The sequence below is a fragment of the Perca flavescens genome, chromosome 7, assembly GCF_004354835.1.
Source record: "Perca flavescens isolate YP-PL-M2 chromosome 7, PFLA_1.0, whole genome shotgun sequence".
NCBI classification, from domain to species: domain Eukaryota; kingdom Metazoa; phylum Chordata; class Actinopteri; order Perciformes; family Percidae; genus Perca; species Perca flavescens.
Genome location: NC_041337.1, coordinates 16,623,396 through 16,640,259, shown reverse-complemented (window position 1 = coordinate 16,640,259; position 16,864 = coordinate 16,623,396). Strand labels below are relative to the sequence as shown.

Here is a 16,864-nt window from a genome sequence, read left to right as displayed (position 1 = left end):
TGGCCAAATCACTCAATTTACACCAGTTTATCAGTTGTGGTTATCTCAAATCAGAGTGTTGATCCAGGAGAGAGGAGAGCTAGATAAGACATTCATTAACTGGAGTGAAGCTAGCATTCATAAAGGGAGCCCTCTGCTGGACAATGGAGAGAATGACAAAGAAAAGTAAGCAAACATCCACTGTTTTGACAAACGCATTGGACCGGCATCTGTAGGGTCAGTAAATTGTTTCAGTGCTCTTTTGTTTAAATAAAACTTCCATCTTGATTAGTTTATTCTACACAGAATATCAATATAAAGGTCTGACAAAAACTGCTTTTTGAACTACTAGGCATCAAAACTATGAATGAACACATATGGAATTATGTACTTAACAAAAAAAAGTGTGAAATAACTGAAAACATTTCTTATATTTTAGATTCTTCAAAGTATCCACCCTTTGATTTTTTATTAATAAGGGAAACAATTCCACTAATTAACCCTGACAAAGCACACCTGTGAAGTGAAAACCATTTCAGGTGACTACCTCATGAAGCTCATTGAGAGAACACCAAGGGTTTGCAGAGTTATCAAAAAAAGCAAAGGGTGGCTACTTTGAGGAATCTAAAATATAAGACATGTTTTCAGTTATTTCACACTTTTTTGTTAAGTTGTTAAGTACATAATTCCATATGTGTTCATTTATAGTTTTGATGCCTTCAGTGAGAATCTACAATGAAAATAGTCATGAAAATAAAGAAACACATTGAATGAGAAGGTGTGTCCAAACTTTTGGCCTGTACTGTACGTGTGTTGGTCTCTGTGATATATGTAAATGCATGTGTGTGTACGTATTACGTAATATATTTAGATACACTTTTTTAATATACATATTTATATCTGTATATGTTTATATTTATACCTTGTTCAGCTTTGTTGTCCTTGTTTTTAGTTTTATGTTTATTTTTGTGTATGCAGGCTGCATTGAGAGCTCACACTTCACACTTACTTTACCTTTAGGAAATGCTTTGTGCCTTATGAGTTGTATATCTGTACAGGGGTGTCAGACTGGGGGGGACTGAGTACCCAGGTACCCAAAGATGCTAGAATGAATATCTGTGGATGTGGGGAGGGGCCCATAGATAATGCCTTTCTACAGGGCCCAGAATTTTGTGCTACGCCCCTGTGTATCAAGAAATAGGCTATTTCTTGCTATAACAAGGCAATGCATTTTTTTTTAATGTGGCTTACTGTAAAAAAAACAACACTATAATATCATAATAATAATGCATTTTATTTATATAGCGCTTTACATGGTACTCAAAGACACTTTACAGTAAAACCAGCATAGTACATTAACAGATAATGGCAATAAAACCAACACATAAAACAAGCATACACTACACGTGTTTTTTTTATAATACTTTTTTGTGAAAACTATTTTCTTTCATTTTAACTTACATACTGAATTATTATACTTTATAAAACCGGCATTTACAGGACTGAACTTGATCATTGTGGAAATTGAAAGCGTTTACAGATCTTGACCATTGGGGATCGCTGTAGATTTTAAGCACTTTTCTGGCACTAGCGGCGCAGAAACGTCGCACTCTCTCATTGGCTGTTGGTGGCAGGGGTCAAACAGTATTGCGCATGCTTAGTTGGCCTTTTTTCGGTTAGACGTTGGAAACTGTCAGCTCAGCGGAGCGTGTATCCCCTTAATACCTTCTAATATTTCACAGTACTTTCTTCCCCTAGTCTGTCATCAGATTGGAAGTGTCATCAGATCTGGATTATAACTTTTTGACGTCTGTAGTCGAAGGAAACAGCAAAGAATGACGAGCAATTTAAAGCGGAAAGAAGAAAGTCAACTGCAGAATGGTGATGTAAAACAGCCCACATGGAGCAAAGCCTTCAACAGTACCGCTGTTTGGGAGGAGAAGGTCAGTCAGTTGTCCTTTTAAAGCAGCCTTTTTTATTGTCGCTGTTAATTGCCCCAAAGTTCTTAATGTACATAATTTGGTGTCCGTTGTTCATAAAAAACGGCTATCCCGGAGCTAGCTAGCTGTCATGCTACGGATTAATGTGGCTTTGTTCAAAATAAAACTACGAAGTCGACGACATATAACTTAAATTATGCAGTGTTTTATGACTTCATTTGAATTCACGGGATCAGGTCAATAAAATGCCTTTTCCATTTTCCATTGTTTCTCTCACACTTAAGTAGTTTGCATATAGGGATCGAGTCTAGGGTTGCAACTAAATCATTTAATTACTTATGCATGTGTGTTTTCTAACTAGTTGATTAGCTAACTGTAATCTCGAAGGTTTTCATTCAAGTCGCTATCACTGAAGGAGGTAACAAAATGTTGATTGAGCCTATGCCCTACTGATTAAAGTATTGCAGTAGTTATATATTTGCAGTATTACGACTGGGTGTATGGCGTGACATCCAAAAGAAAAAGGAAAAAAAGCTGTATTCCAGTTTTTCTCCATTGTATACACAACAAATGGAACTATGCACGCAATTCTGAAAACTTTAAGCTCATGAATCAACAACAAGACCATAGAAATACAGTATATTCTTTCTATTTCTACGCTTCAGACTGCTGAACTCTCAGCACAATTCAGTTGTTTTCACTCAAATAGAAATTCTAAATCAACCAGGACTGAAATCTTAAGGTTTGCCACAAGTCTGTAAAATGTAAAAGTGACAAATCCTCACATTTGAGAGGCTCACTGGCTGGAACCAGTGAATACGTAACATTTTTCTTTGAAATATTACTGAAACGAATTATTGATTATCAAAATTGGTTTCAGTACATTTTCAGTTGACTGGCTGATCGACACTTTTATTAATGGTCACTTTTGCAAGTCTGTTTCCCCATCAGAGTGTTTCTCCCACTAGTCATCTCAGCAGCACCTAACTATAACCTAAGTTAACCTAAACAAAGCCCTAACCCACACCACAGAGGTCAGTACCACAGGCGACACTTTTTGAAGGAGAAACAAAACTGGCGATCCATCTCGCTGTTTTAGTCAAAACAACATTAGATCGTGTATTTCTGTTATGAACAGTTTGTTGTCGTTTTTCTGGCAAAGGAACTAGAGCTGGACAAACCCTGACTGGCATTACATTTTTTTCAATCAAGTTATTTTTTATTTAAATCAAGTTTCTGTATTTTCTCTCACAGGACGAGTTTTTAGATGTGATTTACTGGATTCGGCAAATTATTGCAGTAATCCTTGGTGTGATATGGGGTGTCGCACCGTTGAAAGGATTCCTGGGAATAGCCATGTAAGTATTCTGTGCAGCCTGTCTCAACCTTTTATCTTTTACTGAGCCTAGAGGTCTCTTCATATCTGATTGAACCATTGAAAAGACTAAAAAGTATAACTGTTCCCATACAAATAAAGTGGATCCATTTAATTTCTGTGCATTTTCCATGTGTTTGCCTTCTTAGATTCTGCATCATCAATGCTGGGGTCCTGTATGTATACTTCAGCAGCTTTCAGCAGATTGATGAGGAAGAGTATGGTGGCACGTGGGAACTCACCAAAGAAGGCTTCATGACATCTTTTGCTTTGTTTCTGGTGGGGATGGGATATATATATATATATATATATATATATATATATATATATATATATATATATATATATATATATATATATATATATATTATATAATATATAATAATAATATACGTTTTGCAAAGTATGGCATAGTTAGTTCAGCTTTTATTTAGAAAAAGAGGTTCAAAAATTGGTCCAAATTGTTTCTGAACGGTTGATTCATTTTGGATGTCAGTTGATGTCAGGATTCAGTTGAGTAGCATTTGAGCACCACTGGTCAGGTGGAGATGGTTTACAAACTGCACTGGAAGCTCATGCTTACTTCAGTTTTAAATGAAACTAAAAGACTTGATGTGTAGTCTATATATTTTATTCTTAAACAGGATTATGATGTTTGAGTTAGATGTAAGACAATTGCAAATCCAGGGTTCTACACTGTGTTGACTTTAACAGTAACGTTATGTTTTCGGGTTGTCCGTCCGTCCCATTCTCTTGAACGTAATATCTCAGGAACGTCTTGAAGGAATGTCTTAAAAATTGGAATAAACGTGGCCGGGTTAGCTCAGTTGGTAGAGCAGGCGCACATACTGTATAGAGGATTACTCCTCGACGCAGCAGCCGCGGGGGTCGACTCTGACCTCCGGCCCTTTGCTGCATGTCATTCCCCTTCTCTCTCCCCTTTCATGTCTTCATCTGTCCTGTGGAATTAAAGGCCTAAAATGCCCAAAACGATAATCTTAACAAAAAAAACAACAAACAATTGGAATAAACGTCCACTTTGTCTCAAGGAGGAAATTATTAGATTTTGGTGGTCAAAGGTTAAGGTCAGTGTGACCTCACGAAACGTGTTTTTGGCCATAACCCAAGAATTCATACACTAATTATGACATTTCACACACATGTCTAATTTTAATCTCAAAGGTCAACTTTACTGTGACATAATGTTTTGCAAAGACACTTTTCTGACCATTGCTCGACAACATAACTCAGGAACAGAAGGGGTGACGTGGCATTATAAATTGGTAGCACTAATCTTGGGTGCCTGCCTTGAAACAATGGTGATAGTGTAGATCTTCTGTGCTGCCTGATCAAAGACGTGTGTGAAGCATCCATATTTCGCCAAAAAATACACTTCCACCCTTTTTTTTAAATTAAATTGCTTTAAAGTCTTTGCCACATATATGAATCTGCACATACAGGGATGTGAACTGCAACTTGACTGAAGCATATATGATTTAATCATTGGTGTCTAATCGGTTTATTTTTCTTCACCAGGTGGTGTGGATAATCTTTTACACAGCTCTACATTTTGACTGAGAGGAATCCAGAGGACACTAAATACGAACATTTCTGTTGAAGTAAATTGTCAAGACTGAGGAACTCCATGGCTTGAGGGGTGTCAACACTCCTACATACAGTGTGACGTTTCAGTGTGCAGTGCATCATGGGAATCCTAGTTTGATTAACAAGATCCTGCAATACCACCGTGATGAACATGTTCAAATAATGTACATCTCTCTAATTTGGGGGTTCCTTTTTAAGGCACTCTTCATTACACATCCCAAATAATTAAATTTCCTTCCTCACTACATCGTCATCATCTCTGACAAAACACTAACGAATAGTTCAGCTGAGATTGGTTGCAGTTCTGTTTATGATGGAAGAGTAACTTGATGTAAATCAGAATATGGATTCTTTAGTATTTGTTGGTCTACAGGCCCTTTCTTTTGTTTTAGAAGAGTGACATGAGTGCAGATTTTAGATTGTGAAGATAATATAGTCATCCAAGTTTATTGCTCACTTAAGTAACAGGAAGTGGGTAATAAAAACAAGGTGAGGTCATATGGTTATGAGGGTTCAATCAGTCCATAAATGTGAAGTGTTACCTTTTTTAAATTTAGGGACAAAACACACCATATTGGATGTATACAACTACCAGTAAAGGATCTTTCATGCGTCTTCACTGGTAAATCCCCCCTCTGAAATTTCTCTCCAACATTGACCTTTTAAGATAATAATCTGGACAGGGTGAATTAGTAAAATAATTAGTTGAAAGTGCCATGGCAGTAAAGCACAGTATAGGATCCCATTTAGGTCATGTGTCTGTGGTTTCAATGGTGGAGTCATTCGAAAGATTGAGAGGTGACTCAGAGCTTCCATGTTTTTGTTTAGTTTTTTGCTCACTGGATATAAACAGCCTTTTTGAATAAAATCTGTCAATTGTTATTTCTTCTAAAGGGTCTGGTGTCCAACAAATGTGAAAGGCCACAGCCAACCACAGTTGAAATGTCACTCGTGCTAATTTTAACATCAAAAGCAAATGCTGGTTGGTAAGATGCACATATCAGCTGATATCCAATCCAGATGACCGTATCTGCCAGCTGTTACTTCAGCCAAGAACTAATAACCATCTTCAATTATCTGTCCATCCAAATAATTTCCTCAAAGCAAAGAGGGAGGCAACGTGCATGCCGTTTTCAGATGCAAACGTTCACAGATTTAAGCTAAAAACTGGTCTGTGCACTGCCGTGACTTGCTGTTTGTGTATCTTGATGTCATTTATTAATGGCATTAGTTAGGAGGGTAGAAATAATGTTAATGTATTCTTTTCTTTTCACATGTAGCTTCCAGATCAAAGTCTTACCTGTTTTAAAATTAATTTAAACGTGTGCTTATTCTGTACAATGTCCCTTTTGTCAAATCCACCTTGTATTATGCAGATTTATTTGTACTTATGTTATATCTTGTTTGATGTAACATATTTCTCAGTATTTTATAGTGAAGAACTTTTAAAAACAGTTCTTGCAAAGTTATTGTAATGATACTGTTAGATATGCAGCTGGTGTTTGAAAGGATTGTATTTTCTGATCAAATCTTTTGGGAATCATTAAACATGGGCTTTATTTGGCCTCCATTTTCAAAGATATGGTATGTGTTTATTATTGAAATGTAGAAGATCTTTTAGTTTTTGTCAGATGATTAAGCCAGTGGGTGTTGAAAGATTCCCTTGTGCCTTCACCTTGGACTCCATGCTGATGTTACTAAGATACAGATTTTCCTTTTATTGAAATGCATTGTACTAAAATGAGCTTTTAGCTATCTCTATCTTTGCTATCTCAATAATATATGGAAACCCATTTCTGCCAACAAAAACAAAGCAGATGGTAGAAGTGACAAAATAAAAATACTCATGGTAAGTCAAAATTATATAATATAAAAGTGGAAGAAGTATTGAGAGTAAAAGTAGCAATACCATACAATGAAAATAAAAGTTGAAGAGCTGAATTTGTAATTTGACTTGTGCAAAGGTACAGAAGAATTATCAGCAACATGTACTTGAAGTATCACAAGTAAAAGTATTTTTCTGCAGAATTCCCCTGTCAAGAGTTTGATCATTACTACTCAGGTATTACTGTGTAAACAGCATTTTAAAGTTGTAGCCAGTTGAGCTAATTTGAACTACTTCATTTACTTTTGGTTGCATCATATTTTGAAAGCTGTCTATATGATCTGTATGTAAAACACTAAGGTAACTACTAGTAACTATATCTGTTGGATACATGTTTTGAAGTAAAAAGTACAATAGTTCTCTCATAAATGCAGTGGAGAAGAAGTATAATGTAAAATGGAAGTACAAGTACTTAAAAATGATAGCCTACTTAACCCTTGTTAAGAATAGGTATATGAAATGATATATTAATATTATTTTCCACTTTCACTGTGTTAAATCTTTTAACCAACTTCCATCCTGAACTACCAACTATTCATTAATTTCCCAAATTTTAACCCTTTAAATGCCAATTTTTTTACATAATGCCACTGTTGTTATGAAAAAACAACACAAAATTGGGATAATAGTAAAAACTACAATTTTGAAGCCAGGGCTCTGGATTGAAAGCCTTAATAGAATGCATGATTTAATGCCGAAATGGCCATGGCATCAAACATTTTAGTTTTACTGGGTTTCAAATGGGGACATTTTTGTTAGGGGTCTGATATTCTGTAATTAACTTATAGGATCTGACTTTGAACTTCCAAAAAACATTAGCAGCCGATATTATAGAAAAATGCCACTGTGTTACTTTCCACCACTGGTTATGAGAAGTAAAAACCTTCACTCAGATATAGTCAATAGTCCAAATTTTGACTATAACATTGTTGCTTTTCATCTGTATTTTCTTCTTTTCCTGGTGGAAATGGGCTCTAATACTACTTTCATAATTCTCTTTAATTATTAATTATTTTTTGACCATGTTTTGCTGCTACAGAGTAAATCTGTTCAGTTGCGTACAATCAGAATCAGAGAAGGATTCATTGCCAAGTAAATAACACTCACAAGGAATTTGCCTTGGTTGTTGGTGCATACATAAACATATTAAACATTAATATGAAATAAATAATAACAAATACATGAAAGTATAATAAATATGTACCAGTATTCAGTTTATTTATTAGTGTATTGTTACTTTGTATAATTACTGTATTTGGATTCTGTTGGCACCTGCTGGAAAACAATGGATTTTAGCTAACTTGAAGTTGCAGTTGCAGATGTATTAAAACGCATTGACATCATTCATAAAATCTAAGAACCAGATCATGACGTCGTCTGCGCGGAAATAAAAAAAAAATATGTGACGTAGAATACAAGATGGCGGCTCCCCTTTCCACGATGAAATTTTGGAAGCCGGGTAAGGACGGAAAAAAACATTAACTTAGGCATTCATGTAATTGTTTCGGGTATATATTTATTAACGTGCAGCTGCCAGTAAAGTTCAGTCAGTCTCGGGTTGGCTTTAGCCGCGTTCGCAGCAGCTGCGTGATCTCTGCAGCCAGTTGAGTTCAGCCCGGGTAACGTTAGCTCTGCGGAATCAAAGTATAACCTGCCAACATAAAACGCACAGGCTACGAGGTTGAAAGTACGACAGCTACGTGAATAGATGCGATCAAAATGGCACCAGTGAAGGGCTTTCATCGCTTATAGGTCTTTCGTTTTAAGTCAGGGCACTGCACTAAACCCTGGCTGCCATCCTACCAAATGTTCAGCCTGCTTAACGTTACATTTAAATAAAACCTCTTCTCTTCACCTTCACCTATATATGCCCTGCTCCAGGGTCGGAGGCTCCGGGAATCTCAGAGGAGCGGGAGCTCAACACAGAGACAACCGGCTCCCCCATCATCTTCAACCCGCACACAGCCCTCTCCATAGAGAAACAACGACAGAAACTCCCTGTTTTCAAGGTTTCACATCGCTTCTGAGCATGCATGAATTTAACATTAGTGTGGGTAGTGGGTTGAACGCGGTCCAAGTGTGTACTGTATCTGTCAGTGAACTTTTTGTTAATTGTGTCCTATTCAGCACAGAAACAACATCTTGTACTTGGTGGAGAGCTTCCAGACTGTCATCATAGTTGGTGAGACAGGATGTGGGAAAACAACGCAGTTACCTCAGGTTAGTATAATTTCATCCAAATGCAACATTTTGGCACTACTTTTAAAAAAAAATAAAAATAAAGGGGCTAAATACCCTTAAAGTCACATAAATACCCTTAAAGTCACATAAATCTAACAGCCGAAGGCGCAACATTGCCGCAGCTGACTGATACCCTTCATGTGGCTTAACTACCACAGTGACCTTGGCTTGATGCTTACTAGCCTTTTTTTTTTTTTTTTTTTCAGCAGGATTTGGACCACATCAGCTAATTTTTTACATTACATGTCATTTAGCTGACGCTTTTATCCAAAGCGACTTACAATTGCTACATATGTCAGAGGTTGCACGCCTCTGGAGCAACTAGGGGTTAAGTGTCTTGCTCAGGGACACATTGGTTGATGTATCGCAGCGGGAATCAAACCCGGGTCTACCGCACCAAAGGCATGCGTCATATCCGCTGCGCCATCGCCACCCCATAATTTATGCAAAGTCTGCTGTTCTGCAACATCAGTGTCTCTATCTCATGCTCCTTTTTTTGATCTACCTGCTCCTTTCATCTGACTCCTTTCAGTACCTGCTGGAAGCTGGCTGGGCGACGGAGGGGAAGGTGATTGGAGTGACACAGCCTCGGCGTGTGGCTGCCATCTCTGTGAGACCTCTCTTGATATCCTCTGTCACACTTTGCCAATGTCATTTCACTGCAATACATTTACTTCACACTGAAGGACAGGTGCGGAATTCTTTATTTTCCCCCTCTCTCCTGCTGATAGGTAGCTAACCGTGTAGCGGAGGAGCGGGGGGCCCTGGTGGGACATGAGGTGGGCTACACCATCCGATTTGATGACTGCTCTGATCCCCACGCCACAAGGATCAAGGTATTTTTCGCAACGTGTGAAGTCTTCATTACAAGCTGTCCCGTGTTTGGTTCCTTTCTGTACTTAATTGTGCCTGTGTGCTTCAGTTCCTTACAGATGGCATGCTGGTGCGGGAGATGATGGCTGATCCTCTTTTGAAAAAGTACAGGTACGTGATTGTAATTAAAGTGTTGTATAAGCTGTTTTTACAGCAGATATTTTGACATTTCAAGAAAAAGCACAGATGTTACTAACAACCGTAACAATTGTTCTATTCAAGTGTCCCACTAAGATGTCACAGTGTGACAGTTGAGCAGCTAAATGGAATTCAGCCATCAATCATTTGATTATTTACACCTGTGCTTTTCTGTGCAATGTCAAACATGTCTTCTGTGAAAAAGGTACATTGTTATTAGATTTGTGAATTTGTTTGTGTTATCAAAACTGTGTTGGACTCTTTGTAACTCTGCTGTTTTTTATTGTGCTGTTATCCTCAGTGTGTTGATGCTGGACGAAGCACATGAGAGAACCATGTATACAGACATAGCCATTGGCCTACTAAAGAAGGTAATTCCTGCTGATTCTGTCCCTGAAACAAAATTGAACTTCACTATTTCAATTTATACTTTTACTAGCCATGAAAATAATCCTAGAACGTTCTTTTCCAACCTGACTATACTTCTCTGTTCCCACTGTTTTGTGTACTCCTGATTCCTGTACAGATTCAGAAAAAGCGGCAAGACCTGAGGCTGATTGTGGCCTCTGCCACTCTGGATGCCAAGGTGACTGCATCATTAAGATGAACAGATATGCTTGATTAGCGAGAACAGAGAAACAAAGACGGATAGAGGAAAAATGTCAGGTCAGATCACATTGTACTGACATCTGAGATACACTGATGAAAGACAGACACAATCAGGCCACGACTGCGCTCAGCATTAAACAAGTCAGCTGAAATGCCATATCAGACATCTACTGTACTTTCGGTTTAACTATATTTTATCTACACATGCAGATTATTTAGTTATACTGCGGTAGTAAGTTGCATGCTTTTTTCTAATGTCAGATTGAGGGCATCCACAGTATCCCACTGCTTTTTTGCTGCAAAACATTTTCATGATCAAGAATTGCCTCAGTAATGTTCCCTTTACTAACTGTGGTATCCCCTTCATCTGAAGAAATTCCACGACTTCTTCAACCAGAACGAGTCCGGGGATCCTAACAAGGACACGTGTGGAATTCTGACAGTGGAGGGACGTACCTTTCCAGTGGATGTCTTCTACACTGTCAGGTAGTCAACACACATAATCCAGTCTGAGGAAATGGTGTATCAATTGTATAATTTGCCTTTAACTCTGAAGTGTCTTTTGTTTGTTCTCAGTCCTGTCCCAGACTATGTGAAGGCCACAGTGGAGACAGTGCTCAAGATCCATGAGACGGAGGATGACGGAGACGTCCTGGCTTTTCTTACTGGGCAGGTTAGTGGCCCTTTCTTTAATATAACTCAACCGTGATTTGACAGAATGGTGTAGATTGCATATAATTACGCTAGCATCCCGTTTGTTATTTTATTACCGCATGGTCAGTCGTTCTTCTCTTCTGATCATTGTCCATTGTATTTTCCCCCTTAGGAAGAAGTGGAGAAAGTGGTGTCCCTTCTGCAGGACCAGGCCAGGTCTCTGTCTCGATACGGCATGAAGAAACACCTGAGAATTTTGCCCATGTACTCTGGTCTACCTTATGCTGAGCAGATGAAGGTCTTTGAGAGGACACCCAACTCTGTTCGCAAGGTATAATGTCATTTTATAGTCTGTGAAGTTTGCATTTCCACTATTTGGTATATATTCCAAAGTCTAAGCAAAACCAAAAAGCATCCCAGTAATCAAACTGAATTGTCATTGAATTTCATCTCTTTCATTCCACGTGAATTGAGATATGTGCAGCCTGAAATGGTTGCACCTCTCAAAAAGCACATTTTTATTTTTTACAAAGGTATTTTTGGGCTATATATAAAATGGCAGAGATGCTAATTAATTACACACAAAATGACATAAAAGCATGACTTCCAGATATGGCGTCTAGCTTGTAAATCAACCATACAAAGTAAAGACACCGTTCTTACAGAAAATGATAAGAGAGCTACCACGTTGAGTTTCACTATGCAGTGCCTTTGTCAACATCAGAAACAATAGCTGGTGAAATAGTGTAATTAACAAAATATATGACTTTTTTCCTGTCTGATGTTTCTTCCAGGTTGTGGTGGCCACGAACATAGCTGAGACCTCCATCACCATAAATGGAGTTGTATTTGTCATTGACTGTGCATTTGTGAAGCTGCGGGCCTACAACCCTCGCACTGCCATTGAGTCACTGGTGGTTACTCCCATCTCCAAGGCTTCAGCCAGCCAGAGGGCTGGGAGAGCCGGACGAAACCGACCTGGGAAATGCTTTAGACTATACACAGGTATGTATGAGTTTGCAGGAATAGAAGGATGATGATAAGTCTTGTAGAAGATTGTCTGTGAGAGAAATTTGCACTGGTAACATTTGTCGCAAAGTGGTATAGTTTTTATCCACCTCCCTCCACCCTCTCCGCCTGTCACTTTGTCTTTCCCTCCTTTTTTTTCCTATTGCCTCTGTTCCTTTCATCAGAGGAGGACTTTGAGAAACTGCCTGCCTCTACTGTGCCAGAGATGCAGCGCACCAATTTGGCCCCTGTCATCCTGCAGCTCAAAGCATTAGGCATTGACAATGTGCTGCGGTTCAGCTTCCTTTCTGTGAGTAGCTTCTTTGCATCCACAGGGTGGCTGTGATGTGTTCACCCACCGTGAAAGGAATTGTACTTTACATTTTAATTAGCCAGAATGGGCCCTGGCCTCTGGGGAAAAAAAAATGCATAGAAACCATAAAATTAATGCAGTCATTGTGTGTTTGGGCTTTAAAAAATGTAATGACAAGACTTCCCAAGGACCCCCAGATTCTCATTTAATTCAGTCTTTCAGAGTAAATATTGTAATTGTTGGACTTAACATGCATTTTCATTTGTTTTTTAAATCATTTTGCAGCCTCCTCCAGCTCAGACCATGGTTCAGGCTCTAGAGCTGCTCTACGCTCTGGGAGGTAAGAAACAAGGCTGGCAGCAGGGTGGTGTAGTAAAAAGGGAAGTTGTCCTACAACTGCAAGACTAGAGTTGCAAATCTTGTGTCGGCAAGCATCTACGTACAAGCTAAGGAGTCCTTGCATATGAGGCAGAATCTTAACCAGTTGTGTGTCTTTTGGCAGGTCTGGACCATTACGGACGTTTGACTGATCCCATGGGTGTGCGGATGGCAGAGTTTCCTCTCAGTCCCATGTTTGCCAAGATGCTTCTCGAGTCAGGAAACTTTGGCTGCTCCAAAGAGATTGTTACCATTGCAGCAATGATGCAGATTCAGAATATATTTGTTGTGCCGTCCAATCAGAAGAAAGCTGCTGTAAGTGAAAAACAGGGTTTTCAAACGGAGCATCTTCTATATTTTGCAGAAATGCTTTGTCAGCATAACAATTATCCCATTTTTGCTATCTCACCCTGCAGGCCCGAGAGCACAGGAAGTTTGCAGTTGCTGAGGGAGACCACCTCACCATGCTGAATGTGTACGAAGCATTCATTAAGGTACAGCGTGTATGAATATATGTACAATGTTTAGCTCTGTAGGCGACAGTGATTACTTGAACACTCGGGGCTTGCGAACTCAGCACAAGTCAGGGTAAAAGTTGACTCTGATCAAGACTATGAGACCCTTTCCTCTTTCCTACAGCACCAGAAAAGCTCCCAGTGGTGTCAGGAACACTTCCTCAATTATAAGGGTCTGCTGCGGGCTGGGACCGTACGAGAGCAGCTCCGGCGTCTCATGAACAAGTTCAAGGTGCCACGGACTTCAAGTGAAGGTTTGTATGCGTTATGTAACGTGGGGTTGTATCATCCCGAGTAGAATGAGTGACGTGTAAAGACGAGGCAGCGACAGTAGCTGTTGTTTTTAATCCTACAAACGTGTGCTACTTTGAATGCACCCTTTGCATCACTGTCATGACTAAATTGAAATTTTTTTGACATTCATTGCTTCTTTGTTTTGCACAGGCGACCCTGATGTGATCTTGAAGTGCATTGTATATGGGTTTTTCGCTAATGCAGCCCGCATCCACCATTCTGGTTCCTACCGGTGAGATTGCTCTTTAGCTGTTTGTTACCCTTTTGTTAGATATCTAACTTTTCCCAGCAAAGGAATTATTTCAGCATTCGTCCACTTTAAAAATCACACCACTCACTCTCGTATACATTTGCTCTGCCAGGACTTTACGAGACGATCGCGAGCTTCACATCCACCCCAACTCTGTGCTGTTTGGAGAGAAACCTCCAAAATGGTCAGTGCATTTTCTTTCTGCAGCAACGCTACTACTGTGGTTTCTCCCTTATTCTTGTGCATTTATGGTGTGTAGAGAATTTGCATACACTTAGAGTACTTCCGAAGCTACACTTAAAGTATCTTACATTGTCTCCTTTCCAGGGTTGTTTTCAACGAAGTGGTGCAGACGGCAAAATACTACATGCGCGACGTGACCGCTGTGGAGTCGTCCTGGTTGGTCGAGTTGGCCCCTCACTTTTACAAGCAGGCCAAGGTAGGTCACAGAAAGAAACGCCATACTCCAGCTTGTCAGTTTTTGTCAATGTAACTATTGCGAATGTTCTGAAAAGGTCTGTCCAGTGTGGCTGGAGCTCCAGATACATCGCTGTTTAACATTAACGATTTCCTGTTCTCTTTCAGCATGGCTCACTGGCTAGCAAGAGGTCCCGGGTCCTCTGAATCTTACCATCCCTTCATCATGTTAAGACAGAAAGACCCATTTCATTAAAAGGAGAAACACCCTCTGAAATTGCCACTGTGCCCCTCTCCATTTCATTGTATATAAAAGTGTAATATATATTTGTTGTCCATGTCCACCCGCACAACCCCTCCACACTATGTGGCCATGCTAGAATGGGATAAAGTGGATTCATTGTTAGCGTTGAGATTAACGCACGTGACTTCAGTTAAAAGCCTCTGCCATTTTTGGCAGTGATGTAGTTTATATGTGATTTGCGAGAGTAAATAGTGATGAATGTGAGATGAAACCAGGCTGTGTCTGACCACTGTGCAATCAAGTATGGCCACATAGTTCACTTCATTCATACTTGTACATAGTCAGAACAGGCTCAGGTCCAGGGAACGGCTCGTGTGCCACAGGCCCCGTCCACACCTGGTTCTTGGCTTCATTATTTTTTTAATTGCTGTATTTTTCTGCTGCATGATAAATAATGGAAGACAATGGTATGTGAGGATGATTCCCTTTGAGAGACTTATAGCTTAGTTTTTTGGGTTAATTGCTTCCCCCCCCTCCCCCCATAGCCTGGGTTTGGCCTGGTTTATAACTTTATGTTTTTAACTGGTTTACTTTATCTCCAATTTAATTTAGATTTGTTAACTCTCTGTACATTCACACAGGATGTAGTGGTATATATTTTCAGGAAGGAAACATGTCTTTATCTTTTTGGTCTAATAATGATACTGTGAAAAGACTCCTTTACTTTTTGATCCTGATTTTCCACTGTATTGTCACTTTACTACAGTCTAGCGCCGACATAGTGGCCTTGTCACCACTCTGTGCCAATTTTTCTTTATAAGCCTATTTCACATTTCACCCAAGCATTGTAAATGAAAAGCTGTGAAATCAAAAATGAAGTGCCATTTGTTCCTGTGATGACAAAGTGCATTAAGAGCCTCAAAGAAACAGTAGCATTTATCCGATTTCCGCCATCATAATTGCCTTTCTTCGTAAGATTTTTGAGCAAGAACTTATTGTACTTTTTGTCCCGTTACCATTAACATCATTTACCAGGTGTTCAGAAAAATGGCCAATTATTTGTGATTTACATTCCATATTCACTTCATGTGTTCTGCATTTTCCCCGTTTTTGTTTTCTTTATGGTTTTTGTTTTTCTTCAGAGGTATCTGGCCCTGACAGCGTCAGTAAGCAGTATATTAAAGGTTTGTCATTTGCTTTCAAACAAGTAAGGTCACTGTCACCAAATTTTCACTTCTGCCTGCATGTTTTTTTGTAGATCTTGTTCTTGAGGTTACTACTGTAGGTAGATTCAGTGAAACTGTAATCAAACCACAGAACAACTTGCCATTTCATAAATAGGTAAACCAACTCAAATTAAATGGATATACAAATGGAGTACCTTTGCATGTTAAATGGTACTCTAATGTAGACGATAAACATTACACATTACGATCACCTTGTAGGATTTATTGCAAATGAAAACATTGACATGTTTATCCTTGTTTTTGCTGATACTGAGTATGTATGCAGCCAAAGCAGTAATCTGTAGACCTGTGTAATTGCTCACCTTTGAGATAAAAACTGTCACCTGCCATTTATTCCTCACATCCTCAAATAAAGCCTTATTGGTCATGCACTGAGTGTTAGCGTTCGATAATTTTTTTCCACACTGAACTACTTAGTGTACTTTGCATGCAATGCAACTTTGCCAGGAGGTGTCAGTGTTGTACCACAAACTGTGCCCACTTCGAATGATTCCGAAGATCAGGTAGAGGGTATTTGTGAGTGTCTGTATGTATTAATTCCTCTTGTGATAAGTCTGTAACTTAAAAATGTCTGTTTTGACTTAGATTTCCATTTAGGGATGCAGGGTGATGAACATGCTGTATGGACCTACCTGCAGTGATCTGTAGCACAGCAAATTTATATTTGTGCACGAATGTGAGAATATGTCGACTGAAGGGTTAGCCACTGAAAGATATTAAAGAGCCACATTTATTTTTCTCATGTGTTCCTGTCAGTGCTGTTGCAGCTCAGGAGTTCCAGGCCTGCTGTGGAAACTTTGGTTTGGGAATATGCAACACTAAAATACAATATTAACTGTCTTTATAATGGTCCTGCTTTATTACCTAAATTTAGGCCCAGTCTTGAGGTCCTTGTGTCA

General features: G+C 39.1%; 2 protein-coding genes across 2 annotated transcripts; both read left to right on the top strand.

Annotated features, from left to right (window-relative positions):
- Positions 1-1,572: 1,572 nt before the first annotated feature.
- On the top strand, positions 1,573-6,479 carry rab5if (RAB5 interacting factor). Its single transcript, XM_028583053.1, has 4 exons — positions 1,573-1,922; positions 3,174-3,277; positions 3,444-3,573; positions 4,831-6,479. Exons 1-4 carry the CDS (start codon positions 1,815-1,817, stop codon positions 4,870-4,872), a joined length of 384 nt encoding a protein of 127 aa, XP_028438854.1. The 5' UTR covers positions 1,573-1,814; the 3' UTR covers positions 4,873-6,479.
- A 1,668-nt stretch (positions 6,480-8,147) lies between these two features.
- On the top strand, positions 8,148-16,341 carry dhx35 (DEAH-box helicase 35). Its single transcript, XM_028582453.1, has 21 exons — positions 8,148-8,243; positions 8,666-8,793; positions 8,912-9,004; positions 9,558-9,635; positions 9,757-9,861; positions 9,948-10,009; positions 10,338-10,407; positions 10,563-10,622; positions 11,019-11,131; positions 11,222-11,318; positions 11,472-11,630; positions 12,094-12,304; positions 12,493-12,617; positions 12,906-12,960; positions 13,123-13,313; positions 13,415-13,492; positions 13,638-13,767; positions 13,958-14,039; positions 14,170-14,241; positions 14,385-14,496; positions 14,643-16,341. Exons 1-21 carry the CDS (start codon positions 8,204-8,206, stop codon positions 14,679-14,681), a joined length of 2,100 nt encoding a protein of 699 aa, XP_028438254.1. The 5' UTR covers positions 8,148-8,203; the 3' UTR covers positions 14,682-16,341.
- Positions 16,342-16,864: the final 523 nt, after the last annotated feature.